We start from the raw sequence: 26,825 nt of genomic DNA on the forward strand, positions 1-26,825 counted from the left end.
TCTTAAAAGAAATTTTCAAAATAACCTGGAACGATAATGTAAGAAGAGTATGGTGTGTGAATGAGAAAAAAAGAATATGATTTGTTTGTAAAGCTATTGTAATTTTCACTATTGTAAAAAACTTCGATTATTCCCGATTAATCTCCGATTAGCAGCTTGTTCCGTTTTTTTAAATATGTTTAATTAATCGGCCAGCGTCAGTTAAGAGATCAAAATCAAGTTTCTTGATTAAAGTCGATCAAAGTCAAATTTGATCAATATTTTAACATGAATTTAAACTAAAATTTAGGAGTTTTGAATAATATAATTGAACTTTTTGAATAATTATGTAAAGTTTATGTTTATGTTAACTGTTTTTTTTCTATATTTACACATATAATTTTAAAATTTAATATTTAAATGTATAAAAATTATAATTCAATTAATCGTTGATTAATTCCGGAATCCCCCATTTACCAATTAGTGTTCCGGCCAATTACTTTCCAAATAGCAATTTTTGCAACTTTGTGATTTTGGAATTTCTTAATTTCCAATTCAATTTTACAGGATATAGATTAATTGTCACGTGCGGCACATGCTTTACAAAGCTATGAAAAATATTTTGAAACCCTAACCCCCAATTTATCTCTGGCTTCTTCTTCGTCGATTTGTTGATGATTTTCTGTAAAATTTATCATCTGCTGTTCGTTACCGTCACTTTGGCTTCATCTGTGCCATCTCCATAAGGTATATCACTGCATTTAACCAATAGATTACTAAGCTAACCGCCATGGAAGAATTTGATTCTCATTTTCTATGTTCCTGTATAATCTTCGACTTGTAATCATTATATCTTTTATCTTCTTTATTTATTTATTATTATTTATTTAATCTCAATGATAGCGCAGTTGAATGTGATTTAGTCATAAGTCTATAACCATAGTTATAAGTCATTACAAAATGTAATGTTCATCAAAATGTAGAAATTTTGGAAATTTCATTCAGTTCTTGTTGGAGTTTCAGTTAATTTGTCTAGTTTTCGGATTTGTGCTTAATATACCACGTCATGTGCGCATGACTTTTAACTGAAATAATCGAAATGGTGATCTTTAATTTGTTAGTTCTAGGTTTTCGACTGTGTTCTTTTCCCTATTTCTCTGTAATCATTTGATATGAAAAAAATCATTTGGTGAACAATTCTCATTGCTCGATTCTTTCATTCTCGAGCTTTCGGATTTTTGTTAGTTCGACTATCAATTGTAATCCGGAATTGAACATATCATTTCCATTGTTTCCTAGTTTCCTATTTTTCTCACTCTTGTAACCTATGTATACTGTTCTTCACCTTTCATTGAAATAACACAGATAAATATATTTTCTATGGAATCTGTTTACAAGTTGTAATGTTACTCCTTTTTAATTGCAGCAGGTAGTTGCGTACATCTAGTCACGATGACATCATCACCTTCGCCATTAACAGACAATCAATGCACTGACGTTGTTACTGATGCTGCAAATCTTTCCAAAAACATAAATGTTTCAGATGAGGATGTAGAGGATGAGGAAGGAGATTTGGATTTCAACCCTTTCCTGAAAGAAGCTCCTTCTCTAGAAGCTTCTTCTAGCCTAAGTTCTGAGATCGAAGAGTCTAATGCCGATTTTGTGGAAAGTCGAGAAGATCATACAAATGCGGTTAATGAAACTAATGCCCCCAATGCGTTGCAAGATAATGATGTTCAAAATGTTGACAATGGTCAGCAAACGGGGTTACAAGCTGCTGAAGAGAATATGTCAAACATTGCCACAGTTACTATTACCGATGTTCCTGTTGAAGAGCATCGTGACACGTCACACTTTCAAGAGGTCAATAGTGATGACGAGGATGCCATCTGGAGGCGCACTCGAGCCCGTTATTCTCTTGTGGGGTCCACTCTTGATGAACTTGAGACTTTCCTTCAAGAAACAGATGATGAGGATGACATTCATCATAACATTGATGATGAAGAAGAATACAGAAAGTTTCTTGCAGCTGTTTTACTAGATGAAGATTCAAGTTTAGGTGCAGCACAAGCAAACGAAAATGTTGATGAAGATGAAGATAATGATGCTGACTTTGAGTTAGAACTTGAAGAGGCACTTGGTAGTGATGGTGATGAAATTTTACCAAGTTTATCAAAAGAACAGAATCATGAACATGTTGGTAGACGACCCGAAACAAGACAGAAAAAACGTCAGAAAACTGATACCCGACAAAATAAGTTTTCAGGACAGACAAATAGACCGTTACGCCCTATCATACCTTATACACCAATCGTCCCTTTATTACCTCCAAATGCAAGAAACTATATGAATCAAAGTAGTTCATCTACAAATAATGCTTACGCCAGTGCATTCACTCCAGATCAAATAGGACAGTTGCATTGTTTAATGTATGAGCACGTGCAGCTGCTTGTTCAGGTGTTTTCTCTTTCTGTTCTAGAACCTTCTCGACAACATATTTCCACACAGGTTCGTGGTTTGCTTTCTGAGATTCTTGATAAACGTGATCAAGTATTAACATCTCAAAGGGTACCATATCCATCTTTTTGTTTTAGTTTGCCATACATTCGTTCGACTGTAACACTTCAGAACATGTCTGAATCTTCATCTATGGATGGTTTCTCTTGGGTACCTTTTGTCAGTAACAACGTGCTATCTGTTATAGATGTGGCCCCTCTTAATCTAGTTCAAAGCTATGTGGACGATGTTTCTCTTGGTAAGGTTCTTTACATTCACAATGTTATCATAAATTATGTTTTTATTTATTTATTTATTTATTTATTTATTTATTTTATTTTTTATTTTTTTTATTTTTTTTGTACTAATGATGGTGATGGTATTGTTTTATTTAACAGCTGTTAAGGAGCATCAACAAAGGCAGTTACAAGTTAGTTATGATGCTACTATTAACAAAGAGTGTTTGTTTCCTTTTGAAAGTTTTGATACTTGTGATGAACCTACTACTGATAAAGATAGTGACCAAAGATCAAAGAAAACACTTGCTGCTACACTTGTTGAAAGGTGTAAGAAGCAATCGATTGCTTTAGTTCCTAAAGAAATCGCTAATTTAGCCCTCAGATTCTTTTCACTTTTCAACCCTGCTTTATTTCCACATAAGCCACCTCCTGTTTCTGTTGCAAACAGAGTGCTTTTTACAGATGCTGAAGACGGGTAAGCTAAAAGCTGTTAAATCATTGTTGTTTTAAATTTTAAAAGCTCGATTAAGTTTGGTTCATTTTAGCCACCATTCAAATCAAATCCCGCTCATACCATTTTAGTTTCTTCATTTTTAGTGGTTTATTTGTCTTGAAATGATTTTTGTAGGCTTACTTTTGATTTCTTTTAATTGTGTGGACCATGCAGATTATTAGCTCGAGGGTTAATGAAGCATAATACTAACTGGAAGGAGATTCAGAAAGACTACCTACCTTGCAAAACACCACATCAGGCAAGTTCCTAAAAAATATTACTATAATTTTTTTTATATATAATCTTTTTAGCTTTGGACATATAGATCAAGAACTTGATCTGACTGGACGTTTATAAAATACTATTAAATTATGATGTTATGTTATGTTCTTGTTTTTTTGTCATTTCAGATCTTCGTGAGACAGAAAAATCGTGCGTGTTCTAGAGCACCAGAGAATCCAATAAAGGTAATTAATTACTGATTGCTTCATCAATTCATATAGAGTGTGTTTGGGATTAAACTTTGTGGGACAATATTTGATTATGACATTGCAAAGACAAATAATCAAAAAACATTATTTTGCAAACCACCCGAAAAACGATCATCTCCATTCTTTTACAAACAAAACATGATTTGTAGAAGGTTTTCTGGAAAACGGTTTTGCAATAAGCAACCTTAAGATCCACATATGTAGTCATATTCTTATACTTTTTTATTTTAGAATGATATTTGTTTAGATTTCTTGTTATTAATGTAGATTACACTTAACAAATCAAAATTTTTGTCAATGCATTTTGCAGGCAGTTCGAAGGATGAAAACTTCTCCCTTGACTCCTCAAGAAAAAACTCTTATAGAGGAGGTATATCTCATTTAAAGTATTTACAAATAACACATTAAAAATACATCATTGTTATCTTATTTAATTATCATGTTTAAACAATATATAGGGATTAAAGGTTTACAGACTCGATTGGGTGGCTGTATGGAAGTATATGGTCCCTTATCGGGACCCATCATTGCTCGCTCGTCAATGGCGTACAGCCATTGGGAATCAGAAGTCATACAAAGGAGACGACCATACAAAAGCAAAACGACGCTTATATGAGTCAAAAAGAAGAAAGTCAAAACATGAAAGTCAAACCCTACCGACAACTGCTGCTGGTCAAAATGGAGAAGGCTGGTCAACCGAAGAGGACGTTAATGCATTTCCCAGCTTTCATAGATGTCAAACATTGTCTGATAAAGAGGTATGTTATATGTTCTTGTGTAAGTTGTTAATTTACCTTTGGGCCCTTTGTTAAATAGTATATCTGGCAAACGGGTCAGGTTGGGTAATGGGTCAAAATGGTTTAGGTTGAAATGGGTCACGGGTCAAACGGGTAAAAATTTTAAACGGGTCTAAACAGGTCATGTTGGGTCGGTTTGAGTAACAGGTCGAAACGGTCAAATAGGTGGTCAAACGGGTCATATACTTTTACATTTGATTTTTTACATCTATTATATTATTTTAGTTATTAATAATTTTATTATATATAAAAGAAAATATCAATATACATAATAATTGAGATAACCATTAATGCTTTCATATATAATTGATTGATAAAATTTGTTATGCTCGACCCATTTGACCCATTCACAAGACCCAATAGACCTGTCTCTATTTAATGAACTTTAGGTTTTGATACTCTTTTGACCCGTTCTTTTATATTTTCTATACTACCCAATATGTTGGAGATATACTCATTGGACTTTTTTTAAGTTTTGGTTTACATTGTCAGGCTTAATTTTTTCAAGACCCAATCGACCCGAAAGCTTGACCCATTTGACCCAATTTTTAGCGTATGGGTCTCAATTGCCGGGTATATTTAATAGTATCTATTATGATTGCAGAATTTGTGTAATAATGGTGGTGGAGAAAATAATAGTGGAGACGAGGGTGGAAACAATGAAGAAGAAGCGTATGTACACGAGGCGTTTTTGGCCGATTGGAGACCGGGTCATTCAAATTCTGGACAAAACCCGCCCGTTGAGATATTTACACAAAACCAATTAACGGGTTCATCTGGGCGGTTTTCTACTAACATTATTAGGTCGTCTGGACCTGAATTAAACAGAAGAGGTTATCAACAACCTCTTATATCTGATCGTTCTCGAGTGGTGCGACTAGCTCCCGGCCTGCCACCTGTCAATCTTCCTCCTACCGTTCGTATAATGTCACAATCTGCTTTTAGTAAATACCAAGAAAATACAAGTCATTCAAGAACAGGTCAAATTAATGAGCGAAATGCAGTACGATGTAGTACTAGCGATGCAGTTGAAAAAGGCGATTCAGAATTTCAAATGCATCCTTTATTGTTTCAAGAAGAAGATGGGAGAAGTTTACCATATTACCCTTTGAATGGCAGTGGAAGTTCTTCTAGTTCGTTCGATTTCTTCCCTAATAATTCCCCACAATTAAACGTTAATCTCTTACATTATTCTAACGAACCAAAAAATACCTTAAATTTCTTCAACAACACTCTAAAATCCAAGGAGTTAAATTCGTCATTATCTGGTGTCGATTTCCATCCACTTTTGCAAAGAACAGATGATTGCGTTACACCTTTAAATCCCGAGCTACCTGCAAATTCCTCATTGCCCTTTCATGGTGTACCGCCTGGTCCTAATGAATTGGACTTGGATATTCGGTTAAGTACTAGTGCCCAAAAAGAAAATGCTAGAAATGCACGTGTGTCTATACCTGCCCAACTATTGCCTAGCAGCTCACACGGGGTACTGAACGAAACTGGAAATGATCCCGATTTATGTGCTGGTTCAGTCGGTAATATAAATGAAGAAATTGTAATGGAACAAGAAGAGTTAAGTGACTCAGAGGATGAGGAATTAGAAGAAAGTGTAGAGTTTGAATGTGAAGAGATGACAGATAGTGAAGGAGAAGGTGAATACGATTCTGATCATGCTGAAAACATTCAACATAAGGTACTAGCATATTTGTTTTTTTTAGTAAAAAGTGCCAAGTTTTATTATAAACTGTTGCTAAATTTGAACGTTGTCTTTATCTAATTAGGATTTGCAAGATGATAATTTACAGAATTTCACGGTACATGGTGATGACGGTGATCAAAATGAGGAGCCGAGAAGTTTGTTAGGTTTGAATTTAAGCCCTAAACTTGCAGTCACACGAAATTCTAATGCCAACGGATCTTTGAAGGATACAACGTCGTCACAGGCCCAGTTGGAAAGTGCAACCCTGACTAAAAAACCGAGAAAACGGGCACAAAAATTGAATCCCAGGTGAGGTAATATGTGAAACCATGTACAGTATATAGAAATAGTGAACATTGTTAGAAGCACAATGTAAAGATGTATCAAGTTGGATTTTGTAAATGTGGATCAAGTGTCCAAGTTGAAGGGTCAACTATGTTATCCGGCATCCACTTGTAGGTTTTAATTTCCCGGTGGTTTTAGTCTGCTTTTTGAGTTTGGCATGCCACTGGATCAAGTGTCCATGTTGGATCAAGTGTCCATGTTGTGGTGTTTATAAGTAGTTTGGGTGATCCTTTGTCCTAGGGGTGAGCATGGTGCGGGTTTTGGGGCGGTTTGAGGCCAAAATCACACCCATAACCATTATTGCGGTTAACTAGTTTTCTTAACCATTGGATGCGGTTAAAAGCGGTTTGTTTAAATTGGTTAACGATTAATTATAAAACGGTTAATTTGGTTAACCATTTACAGGAAAAAATGAGCTTAATAAGTTTGTTTCTATACTAGATAAATAACATTTGAATATGAACTAGGTCATTGTTTCATATTTCTAATCGAAAATAAAAGTAGATCAATGTCGTTTTCACACTCCAAATTGATGCAAAAGACCTTAGATTATTAGACAAAACATAAATTCATGTAAAGTTTTTAATATATAAACTTTTCTTCAAACTTTATTCTCCCTCAATTCAAGAGTCATAGATCAAAGTGTCTTTCATCGGTGTGTTTCCCTTTGGTATAATTTATATGTATGCTTAAATTTTCAACTTAAAAGTTAAAATAATGTTACACATTAATCTACAAGGTTTAATATTTTAATAAGTTGACCATCTTTCAAAAAAATGATCATATATAAAATACTAAATGGTGCGAGTGCGGTTAATTCGGTGCGGGTACCTATCATTTTCATAACCGACCCACAAAGTGCGGTTAATTCAAAATTGTTAACCAAACCCGCGGTTATCCATTTGGTTTGGTTAATTTAGTGCGGTTTTATCGGTTAATATGGTTATGGTTCGGTTGATGCGGTTTTTTGCTCACCGCTACTTTGTCCGGGTTTAGTTGTAGTTTGCGGTGGTGATTGTCGTTTTTGGTTTCAGCCATTGCTCGGTTCTTAGTGTGCGTATTTGTTCTTTAGTTCGAGCTCTACTTTTGAAATGTTTAAGGGCAATTATTAAGAGCAAATTTGTGTTATACACTTATATTCTGATTATTCTAAGATCAATAATTCATTATTAGAAATCTAACAAATAAAAATTGAAACATCATATATATATATCTCTCTCCCCTAAATTCATAAATTACATATTCTAACTATACTAAATGAGGTGTAAATTTTGGTCGTCCCATCAGTTGCAAAACGAACATTTTCATAACCACCCCTCAATCTTTGCTCAATCTGTAAATTTCGCAGGGGTAAAAACCGTAAAATTATTAATTTATTTTAAAAACATAAAGAAACTTAACCCAAATTTTTAACATACCATATCTTCTTTCTCGAGGCGAGTTTAATTTTTCCGCCAACACCGTTAAACTCGAAATAATTTTACGAACAAACCGAAACTATCTACGTTTGAAATTAACACTTTTTAAAAAACGCTAAACACACCGTCATCTAAAATGGGGCTTAACACATGAGCCATTTTTCTTTCTGTAAATACATAACGCTACGTTAAACACGAATATGCAATCCGAAAAACTCCGCCGCATCTCGCGGGTCGATCTGGATCTCGTTTTCTCAAAATACAACTTTTCAATGCATAATGTAAAAGGGTTTTAATCCATATTTGAGGATATATGTAATTTATTAGTTTATGAGGGGGAAATATAAAAATTGACTCGTTATTTTAAAATTGTAAAATATGACGTCTAGGGTAAAATGGTTTTTGATATATATATTGATATATCTACACTGCAAACGGCTATATTCGACCCATTTTAACATGTAAAGTTTGAATTGAAATAAGGAAAATGTTGAAGAATGATTCTTAAGTCTAAAACACTATTTGCGTGTTTTAGATGCGTGAGGAACAAGGATTTATGGTTATTAGACATATCAAGATTTCAATCACATGTTTGCTTTTCTTTCTTTAGTCCTATAGTCGACATTACGACATGCAATTGCAAACAACCCTTTTAAATCCTGATATCTCGTATTTTCAGTCTGGTTAACAACAATTAAGAAACATAGTACAAAACACAAACAATATCTTGATTAACATTCATGCATATAGAAAATATACTTCCATAATTGCTCAATAATGCTGAAAATGGTCGAGTACATAAAAAATGGCTATCAATTCCACATTGACCATATCGCTACGTACTTGCTCCTTCGCCTTGATCTCGGTTCAGTAATAATCTTGTTCTTCTTAATCCTCATTATCTTACTAACACTCTACTTTTCGCAACCAATATCTATCTACCTCGTAGATTATTCCTGCTATAGTCCCTCAAAGTCATTACGATCACCTTTCGCTTTCTTTATGGAGAGCTCTAAGATGATCCGAGCGAACAATCCGAAAAGCGTTGAATTCCAAATGCGTATTCTAGAAAATTCGGGATTAAGTGAAGAGACGTGTATAGCTCCCGGTTTTCATTATATCCCACCTAAAACTACTATGGAGGACTCTCGAGTTGAAGCTGAACTTGTCCTATTCTCTGCTATCGATTCATTGTTCGAGAAAACTGATCTGAAACCAATAGACGTCGATATGTTAGTAGTCAATTGCAGTGTGTTTTCACCCGTTCCGTCATTGGTTGCAATGGTGATGAACAAGTATAAGTTGAGGAGTGATGTTAAGAGCTATAATTTGTCCGGTATGGGATGTAGTGCAGGTTTGATCTCAATCGATTTAGCGAGAGATTTGCTATGTATTTATCCGAACTCGAATGTAATTGTGATTAGTACCGAGATTATAACTCCGAATTATTACGAAGGAAATGAGCGAGAAATGCTCCTTCCGAATTGCTTGTTCAGATTGGGCGGTGCCGCGATCCTTTTATCAAACAAGTGTCATGAACGACATCGTGCAAAGTACAAACTCATCCGTGTTGTTCGAACACACAAAGGTAAATCTCGATACCTTACCAATAGATAAATTTACAATATTTATGAGAACCGCTAAACAGGTAAACGGTTAATGTTTTTCCTGTTTAGGCTACATGTGTAAGGAAGTATTTTTTACTCGAATGTACACGGCTTAACTAGGTTATCATGTGACTGTTTACGACCAATTTTCTAGAAGATGTATTGCTACTTAAGTTTCCTGCGTCACCCAAAAGAGGGGTTCAATATTTGATTTCAAACTAATTAACTCGAAAACCAAACCGAATGAAACGGAAAAAAACCAACCGAATTTGAATCTAGTTTTCAGTTCGATTTTCAAATTTGAATTCGATTTTCGACTTGGTTCGATTCGGTTATAGTATTTCAAATTCGTTTAACTGAAAATGGAATTCAAAACCGTATGCAACTAATAATATACTAAATTATCTATATACATATAGACAGAAAATCGATTTTAAATTTAAAAGTCGAATTTAAAATTAATTTGTTATAACTATTTTGGTTAAATTATGATTTCTTGAGTTTTTTGGTTTTAACCGAATCGGTTTCCGTTTCGGGTTTTGCCTCCCAAATTTCCAAAACCGAACCGATGAACACTCCTAACCTCTTAGTATGGTTTTATATGAGAACCACTAACAACAATTTGTTTGAATCTTCAAAAGGTTCTGATGACAAATCGTACAATTGCATTCACCAAGAGGAAGATCACGAAGGAAACCTCGGAATCAAATTGTCAAAAGATCTCTCTGTAATGGCCGGCGATGCTTTGAAATTAAACATAATGACAATTGGGCGATCAGTGTTGCCACTATTCGAGCAAATAACATTCGTAGTGAATCTGGTCGGTACAAAAATATTCAAACTTAAATGGAAGCGATACATACCGGACTTTACAAAGGCGTTGGACCACTTTTGCATACACGCAGGAGGTAGGGCGGTGATCAACGAGATGCAGAAGAATCTAGGGTTATCAGATGAGCATATTGAGCCGTCTAGAATGACATTACATCGATTCGGTAACACATCTTCATCATCGTTATGGTACGAGTTAAACTATATAGAAGCTAAAGGAAGAATGAAAAAAGGAAATCGAGTTTGGCAAATAGCACTTGGTAGCGGTTTTAAGTGTAATAGCGCCGTGTGGAGATGTAACCGCACCATTGAACCGCCCACACATGGCGGTCCATGGGCGGATTATATTGATCGGTACCCTCTGTCTGTTCAGGAAGTGGTGAAACTGTAAATTGTAAATTGTAAATTGTAAATTGTAAAGGTAGTAAATAAATAAACCAAATTCAAATTCTTAAAAAGATTTATACATGCATATAAGATATGAGCCTAAACCCATGCTTTATTTAAAGTCTCATAAAGTCACATCACCCTCAGTCATTTGTATCGATTTCCGATAGTCTAAAAATCGTTCAAGTACAAATACAAATACAAATACAAGTACAAGTACTGGTTACATGAACTCCCATTTCGTTCAAGTACCAGTAAAAGCAATCAAAGCTTTTTAGGAAATAATAAAAGGATCAAACTTAACTCACGAGTACGAACAACGGCTTGTCTCCTAATCGGTCCCGACCCTAAAATCAAGAAAATGGTAAAAATTAACAATAGATTTATATTATAGGCATTTCATAGTAAAAAAATACAGCCTAAAAAGTTTAGCATATCAGCACTAAATTTTGAGATAAATAGATGTACCTTCAGTTCAGGCAATTCAATAACGCAAGCACACTCCACTACTTTAACACCAACTCGCTCTGAAACGAAAAGTAAAAGTAAGATAAGAGTTGGAAATATAAAAAAAAAAAAAAAACTAAAGGTGGCAAATGAAAAATTACCAAGTAAGCTGATAGCAGCACACAAAGTCCCACCAGTTGCAATTAAATCATCTATAACAAGAGCACGTTCGCCTTCTTGTACAGCTCCAACGTGCATTTCCATTTTATCTGTACCGTACTCCAAAGAATACTCTTCTGAAATAACAGGTCCTGAAATTATAAAAATCTCATTAGCACAAAAATTAAAGAAAAAAAAACAAAGAAATAAACATTGATCTTTTACATATAACGTGCATATCACAGAAGAATTAGCGTATTCCATCAAGCTACGCAAACAATATCGAAGGATCAAATTGTAACATAACAACTTTCTTACTTCACATGATAATTATTACACCTATATGCATTACATTGATACATACAAAGTCGCTACCTTGGGTCATTGATAATTTGCCACGTAGACTAATCAAGTATACACACCACATAGAAAAATTAACACTTGAAGTTCAAAGCAAACTAGCATCTTGCTAGTTTCTAATAAACTTTAGCTGTTCAAAAAAAAAAAATAATAATAATAATAATAACAAAACAAAATGAACCAAAATACGTACCTGGTAACTTGTTCGGTTTTCTCATAGGTACAAACTTTGCACCAATAGCCAATGCAATCGGAGGACCGAATATGAACCCTCTTGCTTCAACACCTATATTATTAAAACCAAAATCAGCCCATACTAATACAATATTTCTAAATATGCATTAAAATCAACAAAAAAATCTTGTTTTTTTTTTTTACATCAATTTGGAATCACCGACTAAACCACCCACGCGTTCATCTCACGTGGTTGCATAACCCGCCCCCATCTACTGCCCTGGAGGAAACCTGGACCAATCCGAGGACATATCCAGTATAACCCCCCTCCCCGCTGCCCCTGCACTAAGCAAAAGGCGACCTGGGTAGATACTTTGATAACATTGTTCAATGTTGCAGCCCAGCGGAGTCGAACTCCTGACCTCTCGCTACAACTCAATGTTAAAAAAATCTTGTTTTTACTATATCAAATGCAACTAAACTGAATTGGGATAGTAATCAAAGCTACTTTTCCGTACAGACAAATTATAACAAGTATTAACAAATATATACACATACATTATTTAACCAAATTACAGAAACAAAATAAAATAAAAAATTAGAAATAATACCAGCAACAACGGAGATGTCTTTATCTTTATACCTCTCAACGAACAGATCAATCGTGTCCTTGAATGCCACCGGATCAAGCAACAACGTGGTTATATCCTGAAACAAAATCCCTAAACACAAACACATAACCCTAATTTAACAGTTCAGGTTAAACAAATTGATCCGTCTCAAAACCCTAATTAATAAATGTGTACCTGGTTTGGGGAAATCAGGGATAACACGAATAGCGGAAGTGATACGAGCGATACGATCATCGGAAGAAGGAACAACCGCCATGTTAGAGAGACTGCAGCGGATGAAGTTTAGATCTACGGCGGCGTGAAAACGGCGGATCGAGGAGGAGATGGAATGGTTTTTCCGGTAAGTAGGTTTGCGTGAATTGAAAGTGGGAGATGGTAATTTATGCGAATTGACGAAATTGCCACTGTGTAATAATGTTTGGGACCTAACGATACCGACATCGGAGTTGATGATTTTGTGTGCATTCATGCCTTTTTTGGTTATTGAATTGATAGTGGAATTATTTGGGTCAGTGGATTTTGACCAAAAGGAGTGTTATTTTTAAGAGTTGTAAACAAGAATGTTAATTTGATTTTTGAAATTTTTTTTTTTTTTTTTTTTTTGAGAGTTAGATTCTTCACGTAGTTTGTGGTATTCAAGGTTGTAAAATTGGCTTTTTGGAGATTAATCAATCAGAACTTTTAAAAGAGTAATCCGTAACTTGAAGATTAATTAGAGATTAGTCAGATTCAACTTTTATTTTATTATATATTTAAATAAGGAGTAATAAATTTTAAAATTATATATGTAAATGTGGAAGAAATTCATAAACAAGTACATAAGCTCTATGATAATGCTAAAAACGAACATATATTTCATAGCATTATTCCTCAAAAAATACAAGCTTTTAGTTGCAATTGTTCTATTTACAAGTGATATTCGTTTAAATAATAAAAGGTGAAGACAAAAGACAGATTCGACGAATTGAAGACGCAAACGACCAAAAAGCTCAAAAGTACAAAAGACAATCAAAGAGGTTCCAATTATTGATAAGAAACGTCTCGAAATTACAAGAGTGCAAGATTCAAAACGCAAAGTACAAGATATTAAATTGTACGCAAGGACGTTCGAAAATCCGGAACCGGGACCAGAGTCAACTCTCAACGCTCGACGCAACGGACTAAAAATTACAAGTCAACTATGCACATAAATATAATATAATATTTAAATAATTCTTATAATTATTTATATATTATATAAATAATAAAAATCCGTCGGCAAGAAAGACTCCAAAATGGAGTGAGCTGTATTTACAAACTCCGCGACTCGCGGAGTTTGAAGGTAAAAAGGGCCGCGAGTCGCGGAGCCCCAAATTCTGAAACTCCCTATAAAGGCAAACGAATTCTGATCGCAAAAAAAAACATATATCCATCCATCTCTCTATCTATATCGTAATATTTATATTTATAATTTATATTTTAATTTTAATTTTAATTATAATTCTAATTCTAATAATAAGGGTATGTTAGCGAATGTTGTAAGGGTGTAAGTCGAAATTCTGTCCGTATAACGCTACGCTATTTTTAATCATTGTAAGTTATGTTCAACCTTTTTAATTTAATGTATCGTAGCTAAGTTATTATTATGCTTATTTAATCCGAAGTAATCATGATGTTGGGCTAATTACTAAAATTGGGTAATTGGGCTTTGTACCATAATTGGGGTTTGGATAAAGGAACGACACTTGTGGAAATTAGACTATGGGCTATTAATGGGCTTTATATTTGTTTAACTAAATGATAGTTTGTTAATGTTAATATAAAGATTTACAATTGGGCGTCCCTATAAATTACCATATACACTCGATCGGACACGATGGGCGGGGTATTTATATGTACGAATAATCGTTCATTTAACCGGACACGGGAATGGATTAATAGCCACTAGAATAATTAAAACAGGGGTGAAATTATGTACAAGGACACTTGGTATAATTGATAACAAAATATTAAAACCTTGGGTTACACTCAGTCGACATCCTGGTGTAATTATTAAACAAAGTATTAAAATCTTGTTACAGTTTAAGTCCCCAATTAGTTGGAATATTTAACTTCGGGTATAAGGATAATTTGAAGAGGACACTCGCACTTTATATTTATGACTGATGGACTGTTATGGACAAAAACCAGACGGACATATTAAATAATCCAGGACAAAGGACAATTAACCAATGGGCATAAAACTAAAATCAACACGTCAAACATACGGAAGTTTAAATAAGCATAATTCTTTTATTTCATATTTAATTTCCTTTATTTTATATTTAATTGCACTTCTAATTATCGCATTTTTATTGTTATTGTATTTAATTGCACTTTTAATTATCGTACTTTTTAATTATCGCAAGTTTATTTTATCGCACTTTTATTATTCGCAATTTCATTATCGTTATTTACGTTACGCTTTAATTTAAGTCTTGTATTTATTTTTAATATTTTACATTTGGTTTTAACTGCGACTAAAGTTTTAAAATCGACAAACCGGTCATTAAACGGTAAAAACTCCCTTTATAATAATAATATTACTTATATATATATTTGTATTTTTATAAAAGTAAACTAATATAGCGTTAAGCTTTGTTTAAAGATTTTTCTTGTGGAACGAACCGGACTTACTAAAAACTACACTACTGTACGATTAGGTACACTGCCTATAAGTGTTGTAGCAAGGTTTAAGTATATCCATTCTATAAATAAATAAATATCTTGTGTAAAATTGTATCGTATTTAATAGTATTTTCTGCTAAAATTTAATAGTATTTCGTACACCCCGCTGCACACATCAAGTATTTTTGGCGCCGCTGCCGGGGAACTCTTAAACGCCGGAAGCGCAACGCTAATATAAAGAGAGAAAAAAGATTTTTAGTTTACTTTTATTAAAATTCGTTTTTATAAAAATACGTTTTAAATATTCGAAAATATAAAAAGAAAAATAAAAATATAAGTATTTTTAAGATTTTGTTAAATATTTAAGTTTTATAAAGTAGTTCTATTTTTATTTAAGTTTTTAAATATAAGTTTTTATTATACAAATATCTTGATATAAACAGAAAATATAAAAACAGAAAATATAAAAACAGAAAATATAAAATAAAAAATAAAAAAAAAACGCGTAAAATTTCAAAACTGTACCTGAGTTGAATTTTGAAACCCCGCGACTCGCGGAGTTTTCTGCTTCGGGCACCGCAACTCGCGGAGCTACTCTGACACCGACAGAACCCTAATTCAGCATTAATTACGGGTAATTATTAATTATTATTATTATTAACCCTAAATAATTATTATTATTATAATTAGTTTTATTTTAAAGTTTCTTTTTATTTAATTTGTTTTATTTAGTTAAATTAGTTTAATTAAATTGTAAAATTAATAGTTTTAATAAATAAATAATATAAAAATAATATTTTTATAAAAATTGTACTTTTTACAACTTTTTGTATATTTTTATATTTTGTCCCTTTTCAATCGTTTTAACTTAATATTTGTAGTTTTAGCTCATATTTAGTTTTAAACTTAGTTTTTACCATAGTTATTTTTACTTCTAGATTTTTAGGCTTTGCCGTAGAATTCCTTAAGTGCTTTTTCTTTAGACTAAGATTTAGGTGCTTTAGAATTTTGCGACGCCTTTTTAAGTTTTAGTTTCTTTTTAAGTTATTTCCATTTGGGATTTAGTTTTTCCTGTAAGCTTTAATATTTTTAGACGACTTTTTCCTATGTATCAATTATCATTCCAATTAGTAATCTCAATTTGCGATTATAATTTTAAGTTAGTTGTAGTAATAAGGTTAGGTTAGTCAAGTGTTTTTAAGTGTTATAAGTTTCTTTTATTTTTCCGTCACCTTTTATTTGTCAACCATTTTTCTTTTTCGACCTTTTTTCGACGCGCTCTTTTTCTTTCTTATTTCTCGCTATTCTGGTTTTAGGACATAGATTTTTATTCTACTTCTTATCTAAATTTCTTAAAATTACGAAAATTTATTTTAAGTGGTTAAATTGATAGACATCAAAATTTTCTGATTCGTAGTAATAGTTAGATTTGTACGTGGGCCGGGTTATTGGAGCCAAACAGTCCTCAATTATATTGAGACCAAACGAATCCTGCCCCTCTGCTGCATCTTTTGGCTATTCGAAACGTGGGCAAAAATCAGAAAAGTCTATTGATTGGATAACTTATTATAATTTTTCTTTCCTTTTAAAAACTAATAGGATATTCAGTGAATGCACCGAGCAAGACGTTCACCACCTTTTGTACGTTCACCACCTGTAACTAGATCAAGACATTTAGCAAATATTACTGCCGTTGATTTTTCTTTAGAATCGTCATCCAGTCGACCAAGTACTCCAGTTCAAATTTCCGATAATCCATTTTTTGAACCCGACCTCACAATTGAGAATCCGGAGAATATTCAGGGACGATTCGTAGATCCTGAACCACTAAACTTTCCTCCGGAACCACCAATCATTCAAACAGAGATTGTTGAGGAACGAACCATTAAATCAGAATCCTCTAGTGATTCCGATTCAACAAATTCAATTATGGAGAATCTGGAACCTTTAAGTATGGAAGACCGAATGAGAGCTAAACGCACTGGCCAAGGTCACGCAATTACTCATCCAGACATTAATGCGCCAGATTATGAAATCAAATGACAAATTCTACACATGGTGACTAATCAATGCCAATTTAGTGGTGCGTCGAAGGAAGATCCAAATGAACATCTACGTACCTTTAATAGGATCTGCACACTATTTAAAATCCGAGAAGTTGAGGATGAACAGATATATCTCATGTTATTTCCCTGGACTTTAAAGGGAGAAGCCAAAGATTGGTTGGAATCGTTACCTGAAGGGGCGATCGATACATGGGACGTTTTAGTTGAAAAATTTCTTAAACAATTATTTCCTGCATCTAAAGCCGTAAGACTTCAAGCAGAAATTGTTACGTTTACACAGAAGCCAAATGAAACTCTATATGAGGCGTGGACAAGATTTGGAAAGTTGTTAAGAGGATGTCCGCAACATGGTTTAGACACCTGTCAAATAGTACAAATATTCTACCAAGGATGCGACATTACTACAAGGAAAGACATAGATATAGCAGCTGGTGGTTCTATTATGAAGAAAACCGAAACTGATGCTTACAAAATTATTGATAACACTGCTTCCCACTCACATGAGTGGCACCAAGAAAAAGATATCGTTAGATCATCTAAAGCAGCTAGAGCCGATTCTAGCCATGACTTAGATTCCATTTCCGCAAAGATAGATGCTGTCGAGAGACGAATGGAAAAGATGACTAAAGATATTCACTCAATACGAATTAGTTGTGAGCAGTGTGGAGGACCACATTTGACAAAAGATTGTCTCAGTATTGAATTAACAATGGAACAAAGAGAGAATATTTCATACATAAACCAAAGGCCTGGAAATAATTATCAGAATAATTATCAACCGCCAAGACCTATTTACAATCAAAACCAGAATTATAACCGAAATATTCCATACAACAACCAACAAGGTCCTAGCAATCAACAAGTATCCAATAATACTTACAATCAGCAAAGACCTAATTTTCAAAACAAACCACCACAACAAACCGATGATAAAAAGCCGAATTTAGAAGATATGATGACGAAGCTAGTTGAAACTCAAACGCAGTTTTTCACATCTCAAAAACAAACCAATGAACAAAATGCTCAAGCATTTAGAAATCAACAAGCTTCTATTCAAAATCTGGAACAAGAAGTAAGTAACCTAGCAAGGTTAATAGGTGAAAGAAAACCGGGAAGTCTACCTAGTGATATAAATGCTAACCCCCAGAATGAAACAGCTAAAGCTATTACCACAAGAAGTGGTACAACACTTAAACCACCTGAAATACATGTAACTTCTGATGAAGCTATTCCTACTCCACAAGAACCATAACCTGATCAAGATAAGGAAAAAGAACCGGTAGTTGAAAAGGTTAATGAAGATAACACAGTTAAGGCTAAACCTTATGTTAAACCATATCAACCACCACTTCCTTACCCGAGTAAAATGAAGAAAGAGAAACTTGAAGCCGAGCAATCCAAATTCTTGGATATATTTAAACAGATAAATGTAAATCTTCCTTTCATTGATGTGATTTCAGGAATGCCTAGATACGCTAAATTCATGAAAGATCTGATCTCTAATAGAAAGAAAATGGAAGAACTCTCGGCTGTTACTATGAATGCTAATTGTTCAGCAGTGCTGTTGAATAAGATACCAGAAAAATTATCTGATCCAGGAAGTTTCACAATTCCATGTTTTCTGGGTAGTCTTAGTTCAATAGAAGCATTGGCAGACTTAGGTGCTAGTATAAATCTAATGTCGTATTCACTATACACTAAACTAGACCTTGGAGAATTGAAACCAACCAGAATAAGCATACAACTAGCCGATAGATCAATAAAATATCCTAGAGGGATAATGGAGAACATGCTAGTTAAAGTTGGTACTTTAGTATTTCCAGTAGATTTTGTTGTTCTGGACATGGAAGAAGATTCTCAAGTTCCTCTCATATTAGGAAGACCATTCTTAAACACGGCTAAAGCAATGATAGACGTGTTCGGTAAGAAATTGACCCTAAGTATAGAGGATGAGAGTGTTACCTTTTCAGTTGATAGAGCAATGCAACAACTACAATCTGCAGATGATACATGTTATTATATTCAAACTATAGATGCACATGCAGAATTATTAGAAGAATTTCCAGAATTACAAGGAACATGAGAATGTTCTTTAGGAGAAGGTAATTGATGTCAAAGCGAGGTGTATATAAAATAGTTATTAATTTTAGCAGAAAACACTATTAAATACGATACAATTTTACACAAGATATTTATTTATTTATAGAATGGATATACTTAAACCTTGCTACAACACTTATAGGCAGTGTACCTAATCGTACGGTAGTGTAGTTTTTAGTAAGTCCGGTTCGTTCCACAGGGAAATCTTTAAACAAAGCTCAACGCTATATTAGTTTACTTTTATAAAAATACAAATATATATATAAGTAATATTATTATTATAAAGGGGGGTTTTTACCGTTTAATGACCGGTTTGTCGATTTTAAGACTTTAGTCGCAGTTAAAACCTAATGTAAAATATAAAATAAATACAAGACTTAAATTAAAGCGTAAAGTAAATAACGATAATGAAATTGCGAATAATAAAAATGCGATGAAATAAAATTGCGATAATTAAAAAGTACGATAATTAAAAGTGCGATTAAATAACAATAAATAAAAGTGCGATAATTAGAAGTGCAATTAAATATAAAATAAAGGAAATTAAATATGAAATAAAAGAATTATGCTTATTTAAACTTCTGTAATCATGATGTTTGACGTGTTGATTTTAGTTTTATGCCCATGGGTTAATTGTCCTTTGTCCTGGATTATTTAATATGTCCGTCTGGTTTTTGTCCATAACAGTCCATCAGTCATAAATATAAATTGCAAGTGTCCTCGTCAAATTATTCTTATACCCGAAGTTAAATATTCCAACTAATTGGGGATTCGAATTGTAACAAGGTTTTAATACTTTGTTTAATGAATACACCAGGTTATCGACTGCGTGTAAACCAAGGTTTTACTACTTTGTTAACAATTACACCAATTACCCTTGAATGTAATTTCACCTCTGTTTTAATTATTCTAGTGGCTATTAATCCATTCCCGTGTCCGGTTAAATGAACGATTATTCGTACATATAAATACCCCGCCCATCGTGTCCGATCGAGTGTATATGGTAATTTATATGGACGCCCAATTGTAAATCTTTATATTAACATTAACAAACTTTCATTTAGTTAAACAAATATAAAGCCCATTAATAGCCCATAGTCTAGTTTCCACAAGTGTCGTTCTTTTGTCCAAACCCCAATTATGGTACAAAGCCCAATTACCCAATTTTAGTAATTAGCCCAACATCATGATTACTTCGTTTTAAACAAGCATAATAATAACTTAGCTACGAGACATTAATATAAAAAGGTTGAACATAACTTACAATGATTAAAAATAGCGTAGCGTTACACGGACAGAATTTCGACTTACACCCTTACAACATTCGCTAACATACCCTTATTATTAGGATTTAAAATTAAAATTAAAATTAAAATATAAATTATATATATATATATTACTCGTATGAATGAGAAGAAAAAAGATGATGATATTTGATCAGAATTCGGTTGGCTTTATAGCCAGAGTTGAAAATTGGGGCTCCGCGACTCGCGGCAAAATGCCCTTAAAACTCCGCGAGTCGCGGAGAGGTATTTACAGCTCACACCCTTGGAGTTTCTTGCTGCCGACGGTTTTTAATATATATATATAATATATATATAATTAATATAATTAATTATATATTATATTATATTTATGTACATAGTTAACTTGTAATTTTTAGTCCGTTGCGTCGAGCGTTAAGAGTTGACTCTGGTCCCGGTTCCGGTTTTTCGAACGTCCTCGCGTACAATTTAATATCTTGTACTTTGTGTTTTGAATCTTGTACTTTTGTAATTTCAAGACGTTTCTTATCAATAATTGGAACCTTTTTGATTGTCTTTTGTACTTTTGAGCTTTTTGGTCGTTTGCGTCTTCAAATCGTCGAATCTGTCTTTTGTCTTCACCTTTTATTATTTAAACGAATATCACTTGTAAATAGAACAATTGCAACTAAAAGCTTGTCTTTCTTGAGGAATAATGCTATGAAATATATGTTCGTTTTTAGCATTATCAAATATTCCCACACTTGAGCGTTGCTTGTCCTCAAGCAATATTGTCTTGAAATACTAGAATCACTTCTTTATTCTTCACACTTTGTACATCAGTGATTTCTATACGGCGGTATAAACAATGGTAGTAACGATATGGTTTACAGTCCCACATGACTATAAAAATTTAGATCCATTAAGGAAATTGGATCTTTATGAAAACATTTGATCTTTTGAAATCTAGTTTTTACCCTAGATTAGTTTTCCGGAATAACCCTTTACCGGTGTTTGCAAAATATTTTTGTGGGTTTGGTGGGTTTCAGATTCGAAACTTTTAGCTCACAACTTGCGGTTTTGTGTCACCCACTTGCTAACCTTGTATTTGGAAAGCAACACGTCCAGTTTACTTGTCCCGTATATTACCTTTCGGCAAACTACCGTCCGGTTGTAAAGGAAAGCGTTGAACAAGCAACTGTTAAGGCAATGTCCCGTGACATGCTTTTGATTATGGTCTATAACGTGTTGGACGCAATTACTATCCTTGGTAGGAGCAATAGTAAAGCTCACCCTTATAATTTTTTTGGTCTGGTACAAGGTCCTGTCTTTGACCATGCTATGCAACCACCGTTCTTACGGTTGACACCCGATTTAGTTCAGGTGACCTAATGAATTCCAGGTGAATTCCTAGGATTTTACGTTCAATGGTAATGAACGCATTGAAAATAGGGTTTTCAGAAAACAAATCGGTTTGTAATTTTGATCAAAATATTTTCTCGTTTAAGCTCGAGTTTAGATATCATTGAATTCCATGAGTTTGAATTCTCAATCTTTAAGGTCAATCTCTAGGATTGAGTAATATCAGTCTTAAAAGCTGATTTTTAATCTTTAAGGAGATTATCCTTTCTGGGGATCTGATTCATTAGTCTTATCCAGCTAATTTGCATGGTGCCCCCCCATTGTACGAGATAAATCCTTCTCATGGTTAGGATAAATCTGACCACATGGCGACCCTGTTTAATGCTGAGGTCCGTGGATTTCCTGCTGATTTTAGTGATGACTTTTCTAGATTTTTCGTCAACCTACAGCTGGTCTGGACGACAACTTCATGACCTAAATCAAGAAGCGCGTGTCTTTTTCGGAAGACTTTACTTCCTTTTAATGATGGAATTGATTCATCGTGTAGATCCATCTCTTCTTTTCTTTCATTGGGTAAAACAGTTTAGTTTAGTTCAAAGCAAAAGTATTTTCAGTTATTTGTTACAGATATATGTGACATATGTTTAAAATAATTTGGTAAATTTTCCCACACTTGGCTTTTATTTTCCTTTTTATCGTCCTCTATTCTATTTTAAATGAATTTTAACATTTTAGTTTGTTTCTCAATTTATGTCCTTTCCGAGGTAACAATAATTTCGGTGTTAAAACCTAGTTTTATCGTTCATAAATATGTATAAACATGATTTGAATTCATTTAATTGAAAAATTTTACTAGAATTGGGTAGTCAGTATATAAGACTAGGGCTGTTCTTTTTTATCAGAGAGCACTAGATTCTAATACAACTACTGCTTTACTAGTATTTTTAATGGTAACCAAGTGTTTAATATAAAAATTTTAAAATCCGAAAGAATTTAACCCCTTCCCACACTTAAGATCTTGCAATGCCCTCATTTGCAAGAAATCAGTAACAATTTAAATTATTGAGGGTGATTTGTGTGAAAATGATTAAATTTTTACCAAAGTTTCCAAATATATTGGCGTTTGTTTGCTGAATGATAAATGGTGCACATCATTTGTTCATTCCGTCTTGTTGTTATTTCACATATATTTTGCATCTTGTCGTCAAAATTAGTTGCTTTTGCTGAACTTAATGCCAGTCTTTGAAAATGCGTTGTTTTACCCTGTTGTGTACATAAGATAAACTGCAAACATATATACATATTTTTGAAGTTTGGTTTATTACCCCACATTCAAAAATTATTAAAATATAAGAATAAAAGTTAGATAATTATAAAAATGATTACAATATTAACAAAAATATTAAACATATCAATAATTACAAATTACAAAATAAATAAAAAATAAGTAAACTAAGGATGATATTGGTACCAATAGGGGTTCCACGCATAACCATAAGTGCTATAGAATGCTTCGGCAGGGTCATACGTAGGATATGGTGGCTGCATCTCTATCGACCAAGGAGGGAAGACGGGTTTCGGTGTAGGAATATAGTTTCTACCTATATGTTGGCAATGCGCTATGATCTGGTTCTGATGAACTTGCCAATCTTCAAATGCTCTCTGTCTAGCATTTTCGTATTCCTGAGAAGCTATAAACCTATGCATTTCTTGCATCTCATTCCCCCCTCCTACATTACCTTGTTCCTGGTTTCTCTCTACCTGTGGATGTCTACCATTGTATCGTACTGCGGCGTTATTTCGCCGCTTCAAAACTTTCGCACCATGGTATACATTTAAACCTATAGTGTCGCGGGGTTCCGGCTCTTCTAGTAATAATCCCCCCCGACTTATATCCACACCGAGATATTCACCAATCAAAGTAATAAAAATACCACCTCCTATTATGCTATGTGGACGCATCCCCCGAACCATAGCTGATAAATAATAACCCACACAATATGGTATACTTACAGCGCTCTGTGGGTCTCGAATACACATATGGTAAAACAAATCTTGTTCATTTACCTTTTCTTTGTTTTTACCCCTTTGTGTAATCGAATTAGCTAAAAACCTATATATTACTCTTAATTCGGCTCTATCTATATCCAAATAAGAGTAGTTTCCCCCTTTGAAACGGTGATGGCTTGTCATTTGACTCCACACACCGTGTGTATCAAAATTTTCATCTATCTTTCTACCGTTTAGTATCAATCCTCTACAATCGGCAGACGCTAATTCCTCAGGCGTATATATACGTAAAGCCTGAGCCATGTCCAGTAAAGACATGTGGCGCATCGAACCGCCTAACAAAAATCTAATAAAAGAACGATCGGTTAAACTAGCTACCCGATCATTCAACTCTATACTACATAACAACTCTTCACACCATACTTTATATACAGGTCTGCGTATGGTGAATAAACATATCCAGTCATTAAAAGAAGAATTACCATACCTCTGTACAAGTAATTCCCTAATTGGCCCGGCCAATTCTACAGCTTCTAAGGGTCCCCATTCTATGACCCTCGGTACCTCAACAACCTTGGAATGAAGAGTATGCAAACCCCGTTGATATTTTGAATAATCTATCCAAAGTCTGTCAAATCGCAGGTTCGGGTGCAACTGTTCCAAGTGCATATCTGAAAAGGTCATGACTGGATGAGGTACATCCTGCTTGTAGTAGTTATCTACCTCCTGTTGTTCCAAATTCTCAGCAGGAGCATGGCGGGCTTGGGATGAAGATTCACCCCTTTCATTCTGCAAAACACATCAAACACAAATTTTGTGCATCCAAATATGCATTAGTGTCAGCAAAATCATCAATCAAAATAATTACAATGACATTATCAATTTATATCAAACTTAAGCTCATTTTCACATTTTTATCAAATCTACACTTTTTCAAATAATCATATATGAAAATTTTCGCCAAGTTCATAAGCATTCAACTCAAATAACATGTCAAAATAATCATTACTAGCAAATAAACAAGTCTCAAATGGCATTATCTTTCAAAAATCAAGTTCATGAATTTTGGACTTGAAAAAGTCCACTTTAATTCTCAAAATCATGTTTAGGCTCAAAGTTTGGATCATTTAACTACCTAGACATGTTACACTACTCAATTTAGAAACAATTCATGACAAAAATCGGCCATAACCTGTTTATATCAAAAAGCCCCAAATTTGCTCAAGAACACAAACCCTAGATTATTCAAAATTTAAAGTTTAAGGCTTCTAATCATGTTAAACAGCATCAATCTAGGTTATACAAGCATAATACATAAACAATTTAAGTCTAATTACACTAAAAAGCATCAAAATCAAATTGGGGAAAAATTAGCTCAAGAACACCTAATTTCGAATTAAATGGTGTTTAGGTGTAGAAATTTACCGTTTTTCTTGAGAAATTCTTAGATAGCATCCTTCTCAACATGATTTTAGCAAAAAATTTGGTGATTAACGGTTAAAAATTGAGATTTTTGGGGGTGATTTTCGGTGGTTTTCGGGTTCTTTTTCGCTGTTATTTTGGGGTGTTTTTGTGTTTTTGAGTATACTGATCGTTCAGCTATTTTTATTTTTTTTTTCTGTGTTTTGGTCCCTCCGCGAGTCGCGGAGGTTTGCACTTCAAACTCCGCGAGTCGCGGAGTTTGCCCTTTTTTTTTTTTTTTTTTTTTTTTTTTTTAAAATAAACTTTAACTTATAACACAATTAAGAAATTAATTTTAAAATTTTGTTTCCCTTGTTATTTAGGACGAGGTCGTTTCGGATCGATGTCCTAGTCCGTCCTTCGACAAAATTTTAAAATTTGTCTTTTAGTAGCGATTGTTTTAAAAGCTATGATTTTTGGGTTTTTTAATGTTTTTGGCATACTTTAAATCAATAAGATTAAAAATAATGATAATAAAAGTTCTCGTCCCTCCCTCGGGTAAAGCAATTTCGGTTCAAAGACCTAGTCTTCAACTTACGACGAATTTTAAAAATCATATTCTTAACTTAATGAGATAAAGTAAATTTTTGTTTTTAAATTCACACAATTTAAATATAAAATTCAAAATTAATATTAAAAAAAAATCACACCAAACTTAAAATTTGAAATGCATAAAATTAAAAATTAATATTTTAAAAATTAAAGATTCACATCAAACTTAATTTAAAAATTCATATTATAAATTCATACCAAACTTATATTAATTTTTCAAATATTTACAATTTTAAATATATTGTTTTTACAAAGTTTACAATATTAATTTAAGATTTAAATATTTATTTTAAAAACATGGTAAAAATAAAATTAAAAATCTTTTTGTCTTTTTATCCCACTTTAATCAATCAAATATTATCAAAAACATGCGCCCCTCTTTTCGGTAAAGTAATTTCGGTTTCAAGACCTAATTTAACTCATGACGAATATTTGAAATATTTTGGGTTGATTGATTAAAGATATTTATACCTTAAGAATAAACGTTAAATTTCGCAGTGATGTAATAAATTTTTGAATGATATCAATAATTTCGGTCGCCAAACCTAATTTTATTCAATACCAATTTAATACTTTTTAGCGAACAAATTAGCGTTTATTATCAAAAGGTTAAAAATAAAAATAAAAACTAAAAACTGTACAGACATACCTGTGAAATAGATTTCTTAGTTATATGATCTATTATATTCATAAGATAGTCGGTTTAATTGATTTTCCATGGCTGCATAGGCGTAACCTCGAGCATTCATTGTCTTTTCTTCTAAACATATGAACGGTCCGTCTCTGCATAAAGTAACAAATTCGGTATTTGAATAGGTTTGATTATTGGA

The 26,825-nt window shown here is 33.3% G+C and overlaps 3 protein-coding genes across 3 annotated transcripts; 2 read left to right on the forward strand and 1 right to left on the reverse strand.

Moving 5' to 3' along the window:
* The first annotated feature begins 581 nt into the window (after positions 1-581).
* Positions 582-6,635, forward strand: LOC139892248 (uncharacterized). The gene is made up of 9 exons (XM_071875292.1): positions 582-726; positions 1,406-2,734; positions 2,874-3,189; positions 3,382-3,466; positions 3,618-3,674; positions 4,009-4,068; positions 4,157-4,456; positions 5,100-6,188; positions 6,277-6,635. The coding sequence occupies exons 2-9, from the start codon at positions 1,432-1,434 to the stop codon at positions 6,505-6,507; spliced, it is 3,441 nt and encodes a 1,146-aa protein (XP_071731393.1). The 5' UTR covers positions 582-726; positions 1,406-1,431; the 3' UTR covers positions 6,508-6,635.
* A 2,459-nt stretch (positions 6,636-9,094) lies between these two features.
* LOC139892249 (3-ketoacyl-CoA synthase 5-like) lies at positions 9,095-10,786 on the forward strand. The gene is made up of 2 exons (XM_071875293.1): positions 9,095-9,545; positions 10,206-10,786. The coding sequence occupies exons 1-2, from the start codon at positions 9,095-9,097 to the stop codon at positions 10,784-10,786; spliced, it is 1,032 nt and encodes a 343-aa protein (XP_071731394.1).
* Positions 10,787-10,855: 69 nt separating this feature from the next.
* On the reverse strand, positions 10,856-13,053 carry LOC139892250 (adenine phosphoribosyltransferase 1-like). Its single transcript, XM_071875294.1, has 6 exons — positions 12,729-13,053; positions 12,534-12,644; positions 11,942-12,034; positions 11,391-11,540; positions 11,251-11,309; positions 10,856-11,129 (listed from the first exon to the last, which is right to left on the reverse strand). The coding sequence occupies exons 1-6, from the start codon at positions 13,021-13,023 to the stop codon at positions 11,082-11,084; spliced, it is 756 nt and encodes a 251-aa protein (XP_071731395.1). The 5' UTR covers positions 13,024-13,053; the 3' UTR covers positions 10,856-11,081.
* Positions 13,054-26,825: the final 13,772 nt, after the last annotated feature.

Source organism: Rutidosis leptorrhynchoides, chromosome 2, assembly GCF_046630445.1.
Source record: "Rutidosis leptorrhynchoides isolate AG116_Rl617_1_P2 chromosome 2, CSIRO_AGI_Rlap_v1, whole genome shotgun sequence".
NCBI lineage: Eukaryota > Viridiplantae > Streptophyta > Magnoliopsida > Asterales > Asteraceae > Rutidosis > Rutidosis leptorrhynchoides.